This window comes from Sparus aurata, chromosome 3, assembly GCF_900880675.1.
Source record: "Sparus aurata chromosome 3, fSpaAur1.1, whole genome shotgun sequence".
In the NCBI taxonomy this organism is placed as follows: Eukaryota; Metazoa; Chordata; class Actinopteri; order Spariformes; family Sparidae; genus Sparus; species Sparus aurata.
In genome coordinates this window covers 28752920-28772991 of record NC_044189.1, presented here as the reverse complement: position 1 = coordinate 28772991, position 20072 = coordinate 28752920, and the positions used below count along the sequence as shown (strand labels likewise).

Genomic DNA, 20072 nt, shown 5'->3' with positions numbered 1-20072 from the left:
TTTTCCTTGAAGCCCCCCTTGCCTGTGTCCAAGAAAAGCCAGGCCCCCCCAACCCCAAACCACATACACTAAAAGAATGAAGTGAGTAATTGCAAACTTTTATAATTTAATTGTGGACCAAAAATATGTTTCAATTTGGATTATACAGAGTTTTTAGTATCCAGTTGGGTGCGTTATTTGGATTGTATAAATATAAACCTCTGGGGTCCAGGGTATAATTGGCCGTTTTTGACTATTTTTGATTTTGACATTATGTTTTACCTTTAAAACTATTTACCTTGCCTTGTTTGGTGTCATTATTTTTAGGACAACCTCACGTGTTACCGAACAGTTATTTTTTCGAGCTGAAAATAGTTTTTTTACTGTGAAAACCACACATATGTTTAAAGAACCACTTTTATTACTTATAATGTAAATATAAATTGTTGCTTGCTAAATTTGTGCATATGATTTTGAAATTTACAAAGTTATATGCAACTATTAACATTTAAATGCAATGCCTCAGGCTCAGGTCTCCCTCAGCTTCTTCCTGCCTGCTTCACATTCAGCAGTCTCCTCATTGTTTTGACTCATTAAAGAAAAAAACGACTCCACTACACACTAAACACACTACACTTAACACTACATAACACACTAACTATACACTCCAAACACACTATATGTCACAAATCTCTCAACTCTCAAAACTCACTATCTCAAGCCCCATTCACACAGGAGAAGACGCATAAAAGCCGCAGCCATGGTGAGCCAATTCTACGCTGATGGTGATTCATACAGAGTTAAGCATCTCCGCCTTAAAGACAAACCGCTGTGAATTCACAGAAGCCCCGTTCACACTGGCGTTTGGAGCGGCTACAGTATGGCAATTCCCTGCCTCCGTCTCATCTCTCGTAGGCGGCGAGGGGTGAAATTTCGCTCCGGCCCTGATACGCCCCTCGTATTATCGGAGAACTGAACCAGTGTGAACGGATAAGCCAGCAGCGCGGATCGGGGTCGTGTTGACCGGACCTTCGGTTAACTACACAGGTCCTTCACTCAACTTAATACAGAGAAATGTCCCACAAAGCAACATGACATGACCAAACAAAAGTAACGTAGTAACTGTAACTGTCTTTGTCAACTTATATGAGGGAAAAAATACCGCAGATATACGTGGAGAAGCCTCCATCCTCCTGTCTGTAATCCGGCCTGTCCTACCGACTCTTCCTTACATTTCTGCCCGAAAAACAGCGTCTGTCACCGTCCCGACCGTGACCTCAGTGAACTTTCTCCCGGAAAACAGCATCCGTCCCCGTGAGACTGACGGGGGACACCGAGGAAACACCTTGAAAACACACCGATGTCATCATCATGGCATGTACCGTCACGCCTCTTAAGGAGCCGCAGCGCCGGCTTTCTGTTGCTGTCTCTATAACCGTCACTGTCGCTGTCACTGTTTCGCCGCCGTCTATCCCACAACTTCTATTCTGGGTAGTTTCATTAGTGTCCTTTGGTTGTCTACCTTGACAAAACCTTAGAAAAAAACAATGACGGCTGTATAGTTTTAAGGTTTAGACATTACATTTGGACTATCCCTGTGACAAAGGATCCACTGTGTTTCTCAACTGACAAGACAAAGCCACATGCCCGGCAAGTTTTCATTCAAAAAGTTAAACAGTATTTATTAGCAGAGAAATGTGCATTTTAACACATTTATGTTGGGCTTAAATCAGTCGATGATATCAGTCATATAAAGGGCTTAGGCTCATTTTACAAAACTTAAGTCAAGACTGTGTTACATCATCACGAAGAAGGAAGAGTTAAAATACTAAACGAGGCAAGAACAACCATATTGTCCCCCTTGATTTATGTCCTGTAGTTAATCAATAACAAATATTTCACATTGCTCCCAACCATTGAGCCATGTGTTTATCTGTTTACTGCTCATACTGTTCGGGGTTATGGGTGGCTGAAGACTTTTCCAGCATGCATTTGTCCAATTTTGATGGGAACATGTTTTACAGACTTAAACACATTTATCAAATTGCAATAAAAAAGCAATGACATGATGTTGATCTTTATTCATACTTGTCATCCCCAGCACTTGATATTTTTTCTCTAACTTTACTTTATCGACTAATCCACAAAACACCGAAAAATCAGGCCACTGGTGCTGCAGAGCGAGGATTTGACAGTGAATATACCTGAGTCTGATTATCAGCGGCTAACTGCTGCATCAGATTTATTAGATCGGCGCTGTGAGACGACATCTTTTTGCAGTAGTCCAAAGATTAATTGAGTGATGCTTCTTGTGAGAGAGCCTTTAGATAAAATGCCATCTAAATTTAATCTTTCAGGCAGTGTGACAAATAAGTGAGTCATATTACAAATAGTCTGCAGGCGTAGACAGTAAGATTTGTTCTGACCTCACAATTGCTTAATTAACAAGTACTTACTATGACCTAATTTGAACAAATGCTGAGATGAGCATAAAAAAAGCAAAACTCTAACTGACATTTATAAAAGTTTGATAAATTTAAGTGCTCGTAATGGGTCACAGTTTCTTTTTACTAGCACTACAGAGATAGCGATGTTGGCAAGTCATCGGCCCACATCTTAAATCCAGACCAAAATATTTCACTTATATTTGTTGGTTTTCCATGAAATTGGATATTGATACCCATGTTCCCATGGATGGATTGTTATAAAGTGGATCCCCTAAATGTTCTAGCACCATCATCAGATCATCATTTAAACATGTCCAAGTCATACAGATTGGCCTGAACTGTACTCTATGTTTAGCGCTAATCAACAAACGTTAGCATAAAAACATGCTAAACAAAGATCAAGGTAAACATTACATGGTAAACATCATACCTGCTTAACACTGCGTGTTACCATGCTCTCACTAGCACTTAGCACAAAACATCAAAGTGTCTAAGAGGTGCTTGTATGTAAACCTTTGTCTTTTGTCATTTATTTCCCTGCTTCCAGATCAGCTATCAGAGTATCGAGTCATCAGACCCAGGCATTAATGTGCCAGGTCCTCGCCGCACAGTGTCCAAGCTGAGGAACGAGACGTACCACATGTTCTCTGGCCTGCACCCTGGAACCACCTACCTGGTGTCAGTAAGGGCCCGAACCGCTAAGGGCTTCGGCCAGACGGCACTAACTGAGATCACCACGAACATCTCTGGTGAGGCCTTGTGCTGACTGATGTACCTGTTGTGCTGTGTTCAGTCTTAACAGTGTATGTGTGTGTGTGTGTGTGTGTGTGTATGTGTGCGCGTGCGCGCTCTCGCATCTGTGTGCATGCAAAGTGAGGACATAACCAATTCTTAAACAACAATGTAAGGACCTTTTTGGAAAATGAGGACATTTTGTATCTTCAACAATTTCAAAGGGCTTCTTGAAGGTTACAGCTTAGTTTTAAGGGTTAAGTTAAAAATAGCTAGGGTTAGGGTCAGAGACTATTAAATGCATTCTATCAATATGGGCCACACAAAAATAGATTTAAAAGTGTGTGTGTGCATGGGAGTATGTAAGGTATGTGTGGATTAGGTCGTAAATGGCAAACTCGAATAATTAAACAATGTACTTGTACATGTATAATGTATCCCAATAGTGCAAAATTCCTACATTGTAAGTATGCCTAGCAAAAAGTGCTTCTACTCAAAGCAGACGACAGCAGAGAAGCCTAAGAAATTACTTGTAATACTGCTCTTTTCAAGAGCTTTTTGATTAAATTACACATATACTTTTACATTATACAAATTATCTTCATTTTCTCTCAGCCAAACAGCTTTCAGACATGCATTTTCTCAGCTTGATGAAATGACAGCGGACCTGAATTACAGCCAACTGCAAATGTTCCATTTGAATGGTTTGGGTGAAAACAGCTTTGTTCAGCCGACATCACCACAAACTGAGTCGGTGTTTATCATTCAAAGGCGCCGCAGCAGCTGAGAAATTAGAGCAGCAGTGTTTGTCAGTGAAAAGGTTGCCGGTATGGATCTTGAGATCAGTCTGGAAAATGTGCCTGTAGGGAATGTGGTACACTCTCATCTACAAATGGGTATCTGTGAGCCGTTTCACTAATTGTGTTTACTGAGATGAAACATCAAATGCTATTGTGATGTTTTCCCAGTAGGAATTACTGGGAGTTATTAAAGAGTGTGGATTATTTTTTCCAGGAATTCATACTAAAATAGTGAAAGTAGGCTTCTCAAACAGGTCACCATGTATCACTTATTCCTTTTTGCTTATTTCTGGATATACATCAGCATAAACCTCTTGAAGCTACCAGGGGAAAGGGAAGGGCTGCTATTTAAAGCCTTTTTTTTCTGTTGTTCAGATGCCAAAAACTTTCTAGGTTTACGTGAATCTGTCAAGGGTCCTTAGTCGCCATGTCAATTTTGAATGTTTGTGTCTCAGAAGCTACAGAAGTAGTATGACATACATTTTTTTAACCATGAATAAAACACAAATATTGTCTTTTTGAGGGAAGCTCTTAAAATAAAGATTAAAAAAATTAACATAAATTAACAGAACATAGAAGTAAACAATATTGTTGGCATTTTAACATTGCTTCGATGTGTTTTACTGCAGTCACTACATTGATACAGCTCTGATGCTACTCTACATTGGAATAACGTTGTTGAAGTTGTCAGGACATACACACTGTGATCTAAGTGAACCATCACATTTTGGATATAGATACATGGATACAGAATGGATACAGAATTAGTCAGTTTGCTTGTTAAACAACATTTACTTGCACAAAATATCATATTATATTAATAATATGCCTGTTTTTTGCCCTTATTTTGAAAGAGACAATAGGCCTACCAGTGCTTAATTTGTAAATCCAATTCCTGCAACACAGCGAGGGTTCTGTTCCGGCAGGTCAAATCTGGAGCACATTGGACAACGCCTTGGGGCCAGCAGTTAACAAATATAAAATTGTCTTCTTTATGAACTGAGCATTATTTATTTACGTGTACTAATTAGAGCATTCGCAGTCATCACTCAAAATCAGCAGGGAGAGCTGCGTGGTAACCTCTGATTAACATTCCTGTTTCCACTCGCTCTCTCCCCCCTTTTCTCTCTCACCTTGACTGCCCCTTCACCTCCCTGACAACTTGTCTCCCCCGTTGGTACACTGCTGCAATAAAGGGAAGTGGAATTAGAGGCAAAAGATCTCCATAAAACTAGAAAAAAGCAGCAGACTTAGAAACCAAACTAAGTGACATGTTCTGTCTGTCTGTATGTCTGATATCGGCTCCAATCCATTTCAGTACTATGGACAGCGTCGCAGATTCATGGCTATGCACACACATCTTAAATTAACCGCATACCTACTTGTTTCATCATTTCACAGTACAAACGCTCCTTTTCCTGTGGGGTTCACAGTGATCATATGGCAAATTATTTAGACATTAAAGATCATAAATCAGGTGCCAGCTTGGCACGAGTCTTAGTCAACACAACTTACAGCCGTGTGTGACATTACCACTCATTCTTTCTATTTAAAATCAGTCCGTTGGTTTAAAATGCCTGCAAAATAGGCAAACAAGCACATTTTGAAAAACATCTGTGGGGAATAAATGGACAGGAATGATAACATTTCATATAATACAACATTTATTTGATAGTGACCAAGGGGGTGCAGGATCCTATTTAACAGATGCTGGTCCCAATCTGAGTCATCCCGGATCCTGTTCATCAGGATCTGGCACAAACTAAGCCCTGATGCCTGCTAGACTGTTTACGTGGCTAATACAATATATATTGCACTTATATTCCTGTTTACCTGCAGCAGTGCATACTTTGACCCTTAAGGATATGATAATGTGTTCTGATAATAAGTGGGGACAATTTGTAAACCCGAGAGCGCAATTAAGTCATTTCTGCAAACATTGTTTTGCTCGTAGAAGGATGATTGTATGAATTCCCTAAAAAATTGCACAGGGTGACAATGATGAGCGCAAAGGATGAACTCAGTGGAAAGAGCCATGACGTCTGTGACGAGAGGAGGTCAGTCAGGGGCGATCCAGGATTCCTTCATTCACCCAGGCGATCAAGGCTCAAGTCCTGTGGGAAGCAAGTTGTCTTAAAACCTAACCGACTAGTTTTGACACGTTTATTCTGTAACAGACAATGCATGTTTGTTATTGCTGACTTGACCACGGGATGAGAACAGCTAGGTGAGACTGGTGACATGGTGGGCCGGTGGGTCTGTTAGACAGTTTGCTGTGATACTGGGTTGTATATTACTACACTTTATCTAAGCACCTTGGCTTCAAATCTTGCATGGCTGAATGAGGCTCTGTCAGCTAATATTAATGCAAAAGCATACTGAGAGGAAATGCTATTAAAGTAAAGTAATAAAGTATTGTAAGGCTACTCAAAAAGTTTTTTTTTTTTGTTGGTTCCGTTTGTTATATTTGTTTTTTTTGTCACAATGGCGCCTACTCTGTATGGATCAGGTCAAATAAATCACTTGTATTGTAATGGCCTCACCCCGCAGATAAGGGTGTCATATCAGAATGCTCAGTGCTGCTGGTGCAGAGCTGCACAGGTGCGATAGATGTTGCTGTACTTGGCTCTACATGATATTGTTGATGCCAAAATAATGGCGCTCGAGTTGACCGGTACCGCATGAGTAAAGTTTTATTTCTTGAAACATATCAGTAAAAAATAAGCCGGACTGGATCCAAACAGCAGGAATTTCCTTTATTCGAAGTAAAAAACCCACGCTGTGAACAATGCAGCCTGTTCTCCATCTCTCCTTATTATCTGTACCTGTTCCGTCTGGTTTAGCCTCTGTGGGCTCACAGCTGTCAAGGTATACAATTCAACCTACAGTACCACATGCTCTCTCCTGGCTGCGCTGTCAGAAAAACCCCAGTGGGGAAGCCGGCTCCTGCTACCATTTTTGTAGCGAGCGTGAGAGTGTAATGTAGCACTATTAGTCTTTTCATAATTCATGCTGGATTTAACCACCTAACACGCACTGGCTGCAACAGTCCCCGACACCGCTGCGTGTGCTGCAGGCCTCAGCTGCTGTGTGCGAGCCCAAGTGTGTGTTTTTTCGGGATGACAGGTTACACAAGCTGATTTTTACAACAAGCGTTAATGCCTCCGACGCAGAAACGTTTCCCCTCCCCTTCTGGAGCCTTTTTTTTTTTGTTTCAGCTTATCTGCCGTACCAGGGTAGCCATTTGCTTCACTACATACTCCAGTTAATTCTCTCCCTGTAGTAAACAGAGATGGGAACACTCAACCTGATTGTCCCCAGAGCTTTGCTGAGGTTGTGCAGCTTTGAGATCTGTCCTAATTATATTATAAGGGGCTCTTGTTTTCTCTGTAGTTGGCTGCTGTTTCGAGTCATCATCAGTCAGTGGCACTGTGTGGGAGGCCTCCACACACTGTAGTACACAGGGGACAAGTGCGGGTAATGAATAAAGATAGCGCACTCTATCTTTACTATGTAAGGGTGGATAAAATACTAAAATATGCAGGCAGAAGTGCAGCTACGTGTCTTTTTAAACTCTTGAATAAACAGCCCACATTTGATCTCTCTTATGAAATGCAAAAATGAAACACTCTAAATGGTTCAGGTTGTCCTCCGCAGTATCTCAGCTTTCTTTTGACTCTGTCTTAACCCTCCCGTGTGACTTTCCCACTTCATTTCTTCTCTCAGCTCCGGTCTTTGACTATGAAGACATCCCCTCTCCGCTGAGTGAGTCGGAGAGCACCATCACTGTGCTGCTGCGACCAGCGCTGGCAAGAGGGGCTCCTGTCAGGTAAAACTAATACACTGTTCACTCCTACGCCAGCATTCATTCGGTGCTCATCCACACTGTGATATTTATAGCCGCAGTCAAAAAGAGCTCTCCTGAGCAAATGGTTCTGGAGGCTTGTTGCACGGCACATACCAATTTTGAGAACATACATGAGGGATTTTTTAATTTAGGTTTTGTCCAGATTGTATAAAATTATTTGAATTATTAATTATTAAGCAGGGATCCTGTTACTTCTATCTGGCGTTCCACTTTGATCCTGTTGTGATTGAGGTAGTATTGAATCATAAAAAAGAACGAAAAACAACATCACTCTCTCTCTCTCTCTCTCTCTCTCTCTCTCCCTCTCTCTCTCTTGCTGTCTCTCTCTCCTTAAACTTGACTCACCATGTCAGACAGCTTTGGAATGACAGCACACACCAACCAATCATACGTCGACTGGTTGACAGCTGTGTCACTCTAACGAGCGGCACACTCCAATTTCAGTCAGGAATCCAGGTGAAGAAAAAATTGAGGCACTGGGCTTCGAGAAAAACTGGAAAAGAAAGTCCAATCCTTCGTGGAAGAATAACGCCCTCTGGGTCAAACTTACCTGTGAGGCAAGGACAAACAAAAAAAAAAAAAAACGCTCGTAAGGTGGCCATGAATATTGATTCCTCTGGAGAGCTTCTGAAATTGCTATTGGATAAGACGGACAAACAGTACATCTTTAAAAATTTTTAATGAATTTTGCATTTTGAAGATGGAATTTAGTCACTGTAGTACATGACAGAGCATAGTATGACTTGGCCAATAAACATTGTTTAAGGAGCTTTAGAAATTAAGCTGTTAAAAATGCATATGGTTCATTTAGGTACTGTTGCGTATACACTTTATTATAGATTAAGTCTTTTACTGTGAAACCTCTTGAAAGTTGATGAGGCATTCACTCCCAGGTCAAATTATTCATCAAGGGTCATGAGTGTGATCTGCTGCCTTCCACTGTTGCCCTTTTCCATGTTATCCCACATTTCATGTAAGAATGGTATCATTCTCCATTTCAGCAAAGTTTTAATGACATTTATTAGATTAGGTTATCTTTTTTTTTCCAGTTTTTTATTTTTTTCTTCCTTTTTCTTCCTCAGCAGATATCAGCTACTATCTTGAAGGGGAAATTGTGGTGTATGTGGTGTTCATGTAACTTGGATCTTAATTGTTTGGTTGTCTTGACTGTTTTGACATTGTTTTGACCATCATTCCTTTAATTATTTAGATTATTGTACACCGCGTTCAACCTCGACCCATACGCTACCGAGGAAAAAAACAGGAAATGTTGACATGCTTTAAGACACTGGAATTATGAGAATATGGACTTTTTTTTCTTAAATTCTTAATTGAATTTAATTCTTGAATGTTCAGTCAAACTGAAACAACAAATATGTTGATAGTCTATTACTGTTTAATGACTGTACAGTGGGAAGACATGCACATACATGATGATGTATTTCACATTATTTTGGAGTACTAAGTACCATACTGTCCTCCTCCAGTGCTTACCAGGTGGTGGTGGTGGAAGAGGATGGTTCCCGTAAGGTGAGGCGGAGGGAGTTGGGTGCTGTCGACTGTTTCCCTACACCAAACTCCCACAATGAGGCGCAGGCCAAAGGGGCGCCACATTACTACACAGCTGAGCTGGCTCCCAGCAGTCTGCCAGAGGCCACTCCCTTCACCGTGGGTGACAACCACACTTACAACGGCTACTGGAACAGCCCTTTGGACCCCACCAAGAACTACCTCATCTACTTTCAGGCCACCAGTAACTTCAGAGGGGTGAGAACTGCTAAGATGCCTGACAAGGCTTTTGTTTCTGGTGCTCAGACGCACTGCTTTTATGTCTTAGCAACCTTGACAGTCAATTTAGATTTGCGTCGAGCGAGTCAGAAGCTGGGAGGCAGTGTGTTGGCAGCGCTACAAGAGAGGAAGCAGTCTTCTGCATAAACAGGGCTTTATTTATCACCAAATGGGCCGATGTGTGTAATGCATTTTTAGGACGGCTTCGGGTCGATTGTTTCCTCTCTGGTGAATCTTGGACTTGTTAATGTTGCACCATTTCTAAATGAAAAACCCTCAAAGACATCACAAGAGCCAAGTGGCTGAATTAATCTTAACTGCTTTTCGGAAGATAATTACATGCAGAATACAATGTGTACTCCTGCATTTTTTTTTGCAATGGTCCAGTTGTCAGATTCTCTCATCTTCAAGCATTTTAAAAACTTTAAGAATATTTTTTTTCTGCAGGGAAAAAAATCAAACACTGCCTCCCAGGCTTAAAACCATCTGAAAAGCGACTCCTCGAGCAATTTAAAAAGTGACTGAAGCATGAATAAGGAATGTGCTGGCCTGTGTGCACAGAAGCAGTGAAAGTAAATGCTGTTTAATTCATTAGGGCCATATGGAGCTTATGTGTGCCTGCCCGTCTGCAACTTCCCATCTAAATATCAGTGTCTGAGTACTTGGAGGGTGCTGCCAGTGTCCTCTGGGAGCTGGTAGGTGGCTCTTCAGAGCTGGGATGACTGCAATTAGCCTCTAGTCGGGGTCTGATCAGACATGCTGAGTCCGACGGAAATCTTGATCATTTGATCTGAAATCAACATTGAACTTTCCCCCCATTGACCACCATTCTTGATGACCAAATGAAAAGCTCTGTTGGCACAACAGCTCTGGGACAGAAATCAGCCAACACAACAGACTGAATAATATCATTCATGTTGAGGATTTTCTTTTTTGTCCTGCAAACATCATCATCTCCAGTCTATTTCCTCCACTATAACTGTGTTTCATCAGAGATTGGCTGCACAGAGAGAGAGAGAAAGAGAAAGAGAAAATTATTTTGACAATTACCCCGGATAAATTAGATGTACGGGGCTTATTGTGGACCATGAGCTGCCATTGAATTGAAACAGTAATTGCTTTGGCAGATTTGCCTTCAGTGGGGCTTGAAAGATGCATGATTGGTGCTGCCAGTTTCTTTTGATACACACAAGAAGGAAAAACACACCATTTTTCTCTAATATCTCGATTGCTGCTATCTATTACACTAAAAATAAAATACCAGCACGCTGATATTTCATTTTCAGACCTCTGTTGAGTTTATCATTAGTCATCATCTGGGATTACCTGTCACTCATCACAGTTTTCACTTACTTGATATGCTGGCATTTGTACTGGGTAGTGTTGAGTTTCTTATTTGTTTCTGATCGAGCTCCAGATTGTCAAACCAGCCACATTCAATCAGTTAACAAATGTATTATTAACTGTGTTTTCTGTCCTTGAAGCAGTTTACATCAGCAATAGCTCACTGACTTTAAATCTGAATGTAAGTAACTTGCTAAAACACCATGTCATCCTGTAACAGCAGTGTCTGACTTGCTGTATTGTGTGTGGTGGGTGAACCTTTCAGTCAACAAATCCACAGAGAATTATAGTATTGTAAAACAAAGCTAAAGGTCACACTAGTTTAAAAGTAAAGATATGTAAAAAAAGTAAAAGTCTAAAAGTGTACTGATATTAAATGTGCGCATCAAAAGTAAAAGCAAGTTATGCATTTACTTACACAGATGTATAAACTGTATACAATGGGTCGACCGATTATCGACCAACATTCAGTAGGATTGAGCCATGTCTTCCAAATATGCACATGACAATATTGCAATATTTAAATGGACAATGACATCATTTTTGCCGGGTGTTACTATGTTTCTGTATATGAGGTAGTGTGTCCCCACAGAGTTGCTATAAAGCTGGAGTAGCTGATCAGCTCACCATTGCAGTCAACAACACTTTCCACAGTTGCTCTGACAGCTACCTCCACCTGTCTCACCCAGCAGGGTGACCTGTAAGTAATGAAGGGAGTTCCATCTACTCTTACATCCCTGTCTGGCGAGTGCTGGTCACACATCGCCGTGTCAGGTTGAAAAGGGTCTTTGTCTACTCACCTAGCTGTGTTTCACAGAATCTTTAAAATAAGTTAGCAGGCGTGCGAGGAAGTTAAGCTCATAAAAACGCAATCAGAAAGAAACACGCCGACAGCAGCTCGTAGAAAAGAACCACTACTGCAAACAATGTAACCGAGCACCTTGGGCAAGCCTAGCCTAACATGAACTAGGCGGGTTTAATAAGAAAATACTAACACAGAGATGTAACATTGAGCAGCAACAGACTTTATTTTCTCTCCCACATCTCTACACGCCACAATGCAAACAACTACTGCCTGGCAGGAGGGATGCCTTTCTGAATCACAATATTGGGATGGCATTGGTTAAAGACATTATCATCATCTATGGGCCTGACCATCAAGTCCGGTCACCAGACGCTGTCAACAGTCAACACAATTCTGATTGAATAAAAATGATAATTAATAGATGAATAACATGAAGTTGTGACCAAAACTGAGCTAATAGGAGAGTGAGAATTGGACTTGATTGTCAGGTACCAGATACATGGCTCCAAATAAATACAGATTTTTCTCTGTGTGCTGGATGTGTAAATGGTCAAAAGCTTGCTAAAATATTCAAATGACCAATTCAAATGTAATAAAACTCTATTTGAGTGTATAGAGCTAGTTCAGCTGTTCCCAAGTAGCCCAAAATATCAATTAATGCTGCTTAAATTAAACTCTCAATCATATCATATTGATATTTTAAGCTGATCAACTCAGTTGTTAATCAGGAACCACTCAGAATGAAAAATAAGGTCTGCAGCATGTGACGGCTGTCAGTGTGTTATATTATAAAGAATCTCATGCCTCATGTTGCTCATCTTTATTTCCGGCTGTAGATCAAGATTGTGAAAACTAAGTAAGTTGCCTGTCAAGTCTGGCGTTCATGTTCTCACATGCATTAAAACTTTATCACACATCCCAACTGAATCTTTGAGTTCTTGATATTTATAACTACATTTGCTCTCAAACATCGAAGCTGAACCCCAGTGGATTCTGTAAGGGATTAGAAAGGATTCAGATTTGATAAGCAGATCCAAAACTGAAATCAGATTTGATAAAATGATTAAAAATCCCACCCAGGGATGGGAATTCTTCAACATACTGTATATACCTCTTCTAAACAAGATACGAGGCTGGGCTGCATTAAATTGCTACTTTGACGAGGATTGGGGTTTTCTGTTCGAAGGGCTAAAAACCCACCTTGACAGAGGGCGAGATGACACATGACATACTACCTGCCTCTGCTTTAATAACCCCTGGGTGGGAGTAAATATGACTTATCTGTCACTGTTAGAGATGAGAGGAGATGAGAACCCACTTGAAACAGATTTCCAATTAAAAAGGTAATTTGGCAACCGTTTTAGGTGAAAGGGTTTTGACTCCAATCTCAGAGCACAGATTAGCATAATTGCCCATAAAGGCTGATTTAACTTCCTTAAATCTTAATTCGGGAACATGGCCCTCCATCTCCGGGATAAAGGTGGCTGTTTTTTTTGGGGGTGGGGGTGCTGGAGCCAATCAGAGAACTCGGGTGCAGGACCTTACTTGCGTAAAAGAGCGTAGGTCCATCGTATCACAAGGAGATGTTATCCTCTCGGAAATTTCAATTATTTCCCTTCGTGTAGCAAAGGTCTGGGTGACTTTGACACACAAGGCTGCCTGCGTTGCAACTTTTTAGACAAGGTTTTGGATTTCGGCAGGCTGACTCATAATTAACTTACACCCTGGTGGTTTTTTTTTCCCCCTTTCTAATCATTGTGTTGTCGTGCTAACAAGCCAAATGAAATAACTCTGCCTTTTCTTTCACTCACAGGAGACCAGAATCAACTGCATACGGATTGCTCGCAAAGGTAACACTTTCCTTTTCAATTTTGAGCTGGTTTCATGTAACATTTTCACATGAGTAAGTCATTATCACATTATTAACAATTCTGTGTACTTTTAAACCTCTATCATGACTATCAGATAGAGAGGTGGTTTACAGTACATAAAAAGATGATGGTGCTCTTCTTTTAGTGCAGGCGAAGCCTCGGCTTTATCGCGATTGTGAATTTTGGAGGAAGTTAAAGATAGAAAGAGCTAAAGTGAAAATAGAAATTCAATGTTCTGTTTCAGAAATAAGGCCTCAAATGAAGTCATGCAAAACCAAAAAATAAATAAAATAAAGACATTAATGGCACAACTTTTAAAAACAATAAACATTTGACATTTGTAAAATAAACCTCAACCCTGACACATTTAGACAGCAATACTTTTTTTTTTTTAAATCATCTATTGCTTGTGTTTATGAATTATTTCTCCTTTAGTGGCCTTTAACAGACAAAACCATGTCGGGTTAAATACTACCAGCTCATCAGAGCGAGTAGGACAGAACAGTGTATCTGTTTCTGACTGCAGAGATCACGACTACACATTTTAGGAAAAGAAAATGTGGAGAAAGTGTTTGTGGATATCATGGATATGGAAGAAACTTAGTCACATTAGTTACTTTCACTGTTCAATGATCCAGTCAACCTGGAACCATTGCTATAAGCTTTTGCATCTCCATTATAGACTTAATGAACAGATAGAAGTCACATTTTGTCCTCGGTTGTTGCTACTACGTCTCAAAGGAAAATGATTTTGCTATGGCAGCAACTGCATTACCTCTGATAAAAGCTAAGGCATGGGAATGCTGTTTTGTGTCCGTATTTAAGTCATACAGATTTAATCTTCAAGTTGTGAGTGCTGTAGCAGATAATAATGTGTCTTCGAATATGGATAGATGTCTTTGAAACATGCTTAATTTCTTAAAAAAAAAACAAGTTAAGTAATGCTGGATGAGAAATTGTGGTGGATAGCTAATGGAACAGTGGCTTTCTAGCCAAGAAGTGACGCAAGGAAGACTTTCAATTCATTCAAATTCAAACTAATTTCTGATTTTATTATGGGTGACATTTTTCCTAAATAGCTTTATGATATATTTCCATTTTTGCTTTCCTTTCATGCACAGAATTAACTGTTGACGATGCATACACAAACTGTGGAAGGAAACATTCAGTCATGAGTCCATCATTAGTGCACTGGACGGACGAAATATGTGGCTTTTCCTCATCATCTATATTACAGCCCATGTATTTAATCACTCTCACACTAACCTGTTCGGTAACAGTATAAACCTAAACATGCTAGCAGCTCTAACCTTAACTTTTGCAGAGATTTGAGCTATTTTAATGCCAGAGCTCTCCTCCCCAGGGGCACTGTCCCTGCATCTTGGGCTTTGCACCACACAAACCGATTGTGATTGGTTAAAAGAAACAAGACGGAGCCCATATAAGAATGAGAACTGGTGCAGCGAGACCTTTCTTCCAGCACTTTGGAGTGGCATGACACATACACAGCTCTCTAAAAGGGTTAATCCACCAATTTTACACAAGTGTGTTTATAGGTCTTGGGTAGCACGACTGCCTATGTGAAAACAGGTGCATACAGACTTTTGTGGCTCCAGAGGAAGCTGCATGTTATCTGATAAACTGCCTCCAGTGATGTCACTCAGTGGCTAAGTTGCATTGGGGGTCATAAAGGCTAGATGTTTTGAAAAGCAGTCCACTAGTCAGCTTAAACAACAGCTTAAAAAAACAATTGGTCAAAATCAATACAGCAGAACAAGAGATATGACCTCTATTCTTCTCCCTGTTCCAAATCTGGTGCCTACATTACCCACAATGCAATTCAGCACTGAGTGGCATCACTGGAGGCAACTTATCAGATTGCGTGCAGCATCCTCTGGAGCCACAAATCGTTTATTACTACTTTTTGCACATAAGCAGTCGTTCTCCACAAGCCATGTGAACGCACCTTAATGTGTACATTTGGTGGAGTTGTCCTTTAATACGTCCTTGAAACTGCATTTCATCTGCTTTCTGATTCACTTGCATTATTAAAAGGCACTAACCTTTACCAGCAGTAACCACATGTCACCAAATCAACCTAGGATCATAACTTTAAAGGTTGTGGATGTAAAGCTTTATTGTTCAGGTGTGGGTTCCTCGGGTTCTTAGTGACGGCTTCACAACACGGATCCTGGGGCTGATGCATTAGCAATCAGGTTTTTAACAAGTCCCTAGTCGAAACCTTTCATCTGGTCCACTTACTCTGAGGTGAAAATGAATTAGAGCATCCTAACCCAGTTGGTGTTGTCGGATTTGGGGATACAATTTGCAGAGCTACTTTGTGGTGGCCGTACATCCCTGTGTATTCGCTGTCCCTGAGCCAGTGTGCCTGTCTGCACTGAAATGGAATTGAAAATTATACTGGCTCATAACGATAATAACTAGTTAAAATAATAAGGTTGTACTTGTTTAAGATTTAATGGGGTGTTGCAGTGGCGCATCCCCATGTCTCACCTTTTTTACTGCTGGATGAAATGTTATCATTATCTATTGTAATCAGGGGCTGGAAATAAGAATTCTGAATTCTGAAAATGCTTCCAGAATAGCAGCAGCACTGGGGTGAGACGGAGGCCACCGCTTGTCTCCTGGCTAAAATAATGTTGAATGAGTGAAATAGTGCTTCTCTGGGTGATCTTAACCACTGCAGGATTTTGTGGCGGTTTCAACAATGTGAAACAGCGTGCGTGTGAGGGAATTGGGCAGTTATCCCGGATCAGGTGGCTGTTCAGGGGGCTTTGACACAGACTTAGTTTTGTTTTGGGTGCTTCAGGAAGGAAGCCCCCTGTGCCAGTCCCCCCCTCAACAGAGACACCGCAGGAAAGGTGAAAGCAAACATTCATCCGTGTCTTCACACTGTTCCTGTAGAATCACTGACACTGACATTTTGGCAAAGCCCTCTTGGGCTCTGATGGCTTTGAAATCCAGAATGTGGCAACGTATCCTTTTCTTTTTTCTCCCAGGGAGAGGAAGCGACCAGGAGTGTTTGCTTCAGAGACAGACACAGATAGAAGGCTCTCAGTTCAAACAATTGGGGGGGGGGGGGGGGGGGGGGGGGGGGGCGAAGGATGGAATGGAGTTGTTTCCCCCCTTTCCTCCCCACTGAATTATGTCTGAAGTTTGTAGTGCTCTTGAGAAAGGTGGCAGTTAAATTGGATTCCTTTCCCTGAACTCTTTCTTATCTGAAGTGCGATGACATCAAAGAACCCTCCCTTATATTATTGTCTGCAGGCCTGTCACGAGAGCAGAGGAGGTGAGCTGCAGGATTTTTTAAAGGAGCCCTTTTTTACAGTAGTTGTGCATATATGACAGTGGCAGGCAGGCCCAGAGGACATGCTGATGAGACTCCAGTTCCCTCAAAGGTGGCACAAAGGTCCCGTTGAGACTGTTCCTGCCTGTTTTTCATTTCCTCTCACCAGCTTCCCACACACAGATGCTGCCAGCTGTGTTCACCAGAGCCCTCGGCCAAGCCGCTGCAGTGGAGGGCGACTGTTTTTTATTTTACCCTCTTCGACAGCCGGGTCTTCTTCTTTGTTTTTTGTGCGCTCGGATGAAATATGGGCAACCTTAGCTGACACTAAAGAACAGTGTGAACATGTTCATTACAAACCAAATCATCTTGAAAGACACAATTCTGCCAAAAGAAGAGGCTGTGATTCATGTCAGCTCAGCCAAGAGAAAAGCATTAAATTCACATTTAGCCTTTGCAGCATTTGAAAAAGCTATGTGACAGCTCAATGGAAGGACATCGAGCCATAAATACCTAAATTGTTTATTTCAGGGCTGTCAGGATATATCGAATATGTCACCTTTTTGCTGCTTGGCACAAAAGCAAAACTTGCACCGTTCTAATTTCCGATGAACAAGAGATGTCTGTCTGTTATAATAACACTGAGTCATATTCAAGGGCTCTTGGATACATGGGTGTTTTACTCTTGCGAGCGACATGCAGGTTCTGCATGCATAGAGAACCTCAAGCTTTCTTAATCAATTAATCAACAGGGCCTGCTTTGATTGTTTAATAAAATGCACTCCGATCAAAAATGATTAAAGGATAAGATCACCCAAAAGTGAAGATTTGGGCCTTAAAAAGGGCGTTTAAAAGGTTCTGACAACAAGGGGGTGAGTAGAGTGGTAGATACAGGGTTCGTACGGGTGCTTGAAATCCTTGAAAGTGCTTGAATTTCAATGTTGTGTTTTCAAGGTCTGAAAAGTGCTTGGATTTTGGTTTAAGTGCTTGAAAGTGCTTGACATTATAACTCTGTCTTTCACAAAATTGGGATCAGACCGGATAATTAATTTCTGAAGTTTTTGCTATTATAAAACATAATTTTAGATGTTTACAGCATAATATAATGTACATGATTGTGATAAAAAGTGAAGAATAAAATCATGAGTATATATATTCCTGTAGATAAGTACTTTACCCCAGCAATAAGGTGCTGGAAAATCTTGAAAATTACCCTTAAAAGTGCTTGAAAAGTGCTTGAATTTGACCTTGAAAAATGTGTACGAACCCTGTAGATAGTTATTTTTGATTTTTTTTGTGTGTGTACTTATCCTTTAATTCTTCCCAAAAATTCAAGTTAACCAGAGGAAATTCATGTAACTTACATTAGATAACCTATTTTTAAGTGCTAATGTGACAAAATATGTATATGCTGTTTAAGCATTTGATATACGGGTTGAAGGTGGTTCTACACTGCCATTTACTAGCACGGATGAAAACATAAAAGCTTCCAGCAGCTCAAAGGGCGTAATGTCTCCTTTTCCCCAGGCAAATTTTTAATGTGAAACATTTGAGCAAATTTGAAGGGTCACTGACATGAGCCGACATTGATTTGAAAAAAGAACACTAAACTGCAGAGTGGACATTTTTGGCTTTTCAGATTTTATACATTTATTTCATACTTTCAAATGGGCACATACCGACACATTTACAGGAACAGAATATGAGAGGACATTTTAAAAAAGAGAAGGAAAGAAGCAGAAAAAGTTACCCACTGCTAACTTAAGCATTATTTATTTTCCAAGTGCAAGACGGGGCAGTTAGTACACAAATCCACATCTACAGACACATCCATACTGCATATACAAATGCATTTGCAAAATGCAGCTACATATCTACACATGTACATTATGCTTAATTTATCCACATTCATAGTGCAGGTAATTCCAGGCTCCTGCAAGGCTCGTTTGTGCTTGTTGCCTTTATTTGTTTTATATGCATTTACTGTCTTGATGATGAAGTGTTGAGGGTCTATTTACAGTACACTGATTAAAAAAAACAAAAACAAAACAAAGCAGGAAAGCAGAAGTGATTAAGGAGAAAATAGTTTCCGTTAAACTCATAGCAGGAATGTGATGAGTGTGACGAGACTCTTTTGTTGCACTGTGGAATAAGCACCATGGACATGTACTCCACACTGAATTTAGTGACTGGACTATTAAACTGCAGTTCACAGTTAGTGTGCCTAAGTTGTCTTTCCTCTGTTCTGCTTAATGAACCAAAGACCAATTATAAATTATGATGACACATGCAACCTGATACCTTTTTTTTTCTTTTTACCTCTCCTCTCCCGGATTTCCCTGCGTGACCACTGTGGGACATTTCGGTGCAGCGAAATTAACTGTGATAGCCAATTTCTAAATATGGCCCTAAAAGCAGAATGACTCACCCAGCTTGATTTGTGTGATTATGGCAAGTCTGTTAGGCTGTATTGTCTGCCAGGAGCTATACTCACCACCAATCCACAGCTTATCGAGCCAAACTCAGCATTCTGCCTCACTGTAAGGCTTTTTTTTTCCCCCTCCTTTCAGTCACAGACAAATGCCAATAACTCCCCCGTGAAGCATCATCGCTTTGTTAAAATACAGAGAAGTTGTCCGATTCAATTGTGCTGCCAAGCTCACCGAGAAAGGCCTGACAACCCTAAATGATTATATCTCCTTGCGTTTCGTTGTATTCCCCGTATTATTTGTTTTCTCATCAGCTGGCTCGTTAACGAAGAGCGCGCCGCCAGATGTGTAATAATACCCCTTCAGTTCATTCATACCGAATAGCAATTTTTCACCTTTGTAGAAAACAGACAACAGGGATCCAGGATGATTCACAGAGGGGGAGTTTTCATGCTCTTGGCGAGCTGAGGTGGCGACGCAGACAGAAATGCGCTGCGACTGTGACATATGGGTGGGAGGGAAATAGCTGCGGAATGAGCGCATGCATCAGCTCAGTGAGATAACCAGAGCGTCGCCTCTCACAAGCCAAACACATTTAGCTCCTCTTTGTAGATGCTCGCGTTGCTCATATCAGTGTGCTGAAATCGTGTTCGAGCTCTCTCTGACACTGTTAAGTGAGCTCTTTATTCCCTTAGACATTTT

At 40.8% G+C, this 20072-nt stretch overlaps 1 protein-coding gene across 1 annotated transcript in view; it reads left to right on the top strand.

Moving 5' to 3' along the window:
• Positions 1-20072, top strand: part of ptprua (protein tyrosine phosphatase receptor type Ua) — a 202746-nt gene that overhangs the window by 132902 nt on the left and 49772 nt on the right. The window contains 4 exon segments of the mRNA XM_030412151.1: positions 2974-3175; positions 7685-7787; positions 9314-9593; positions 13577-13613. Of these exon segments, the coding sequence (XP_030268011.1) occupies positions 2974-3175; positions 7685-7787; positions 9314-9593; positions 13577-13613 (622 nt within the window).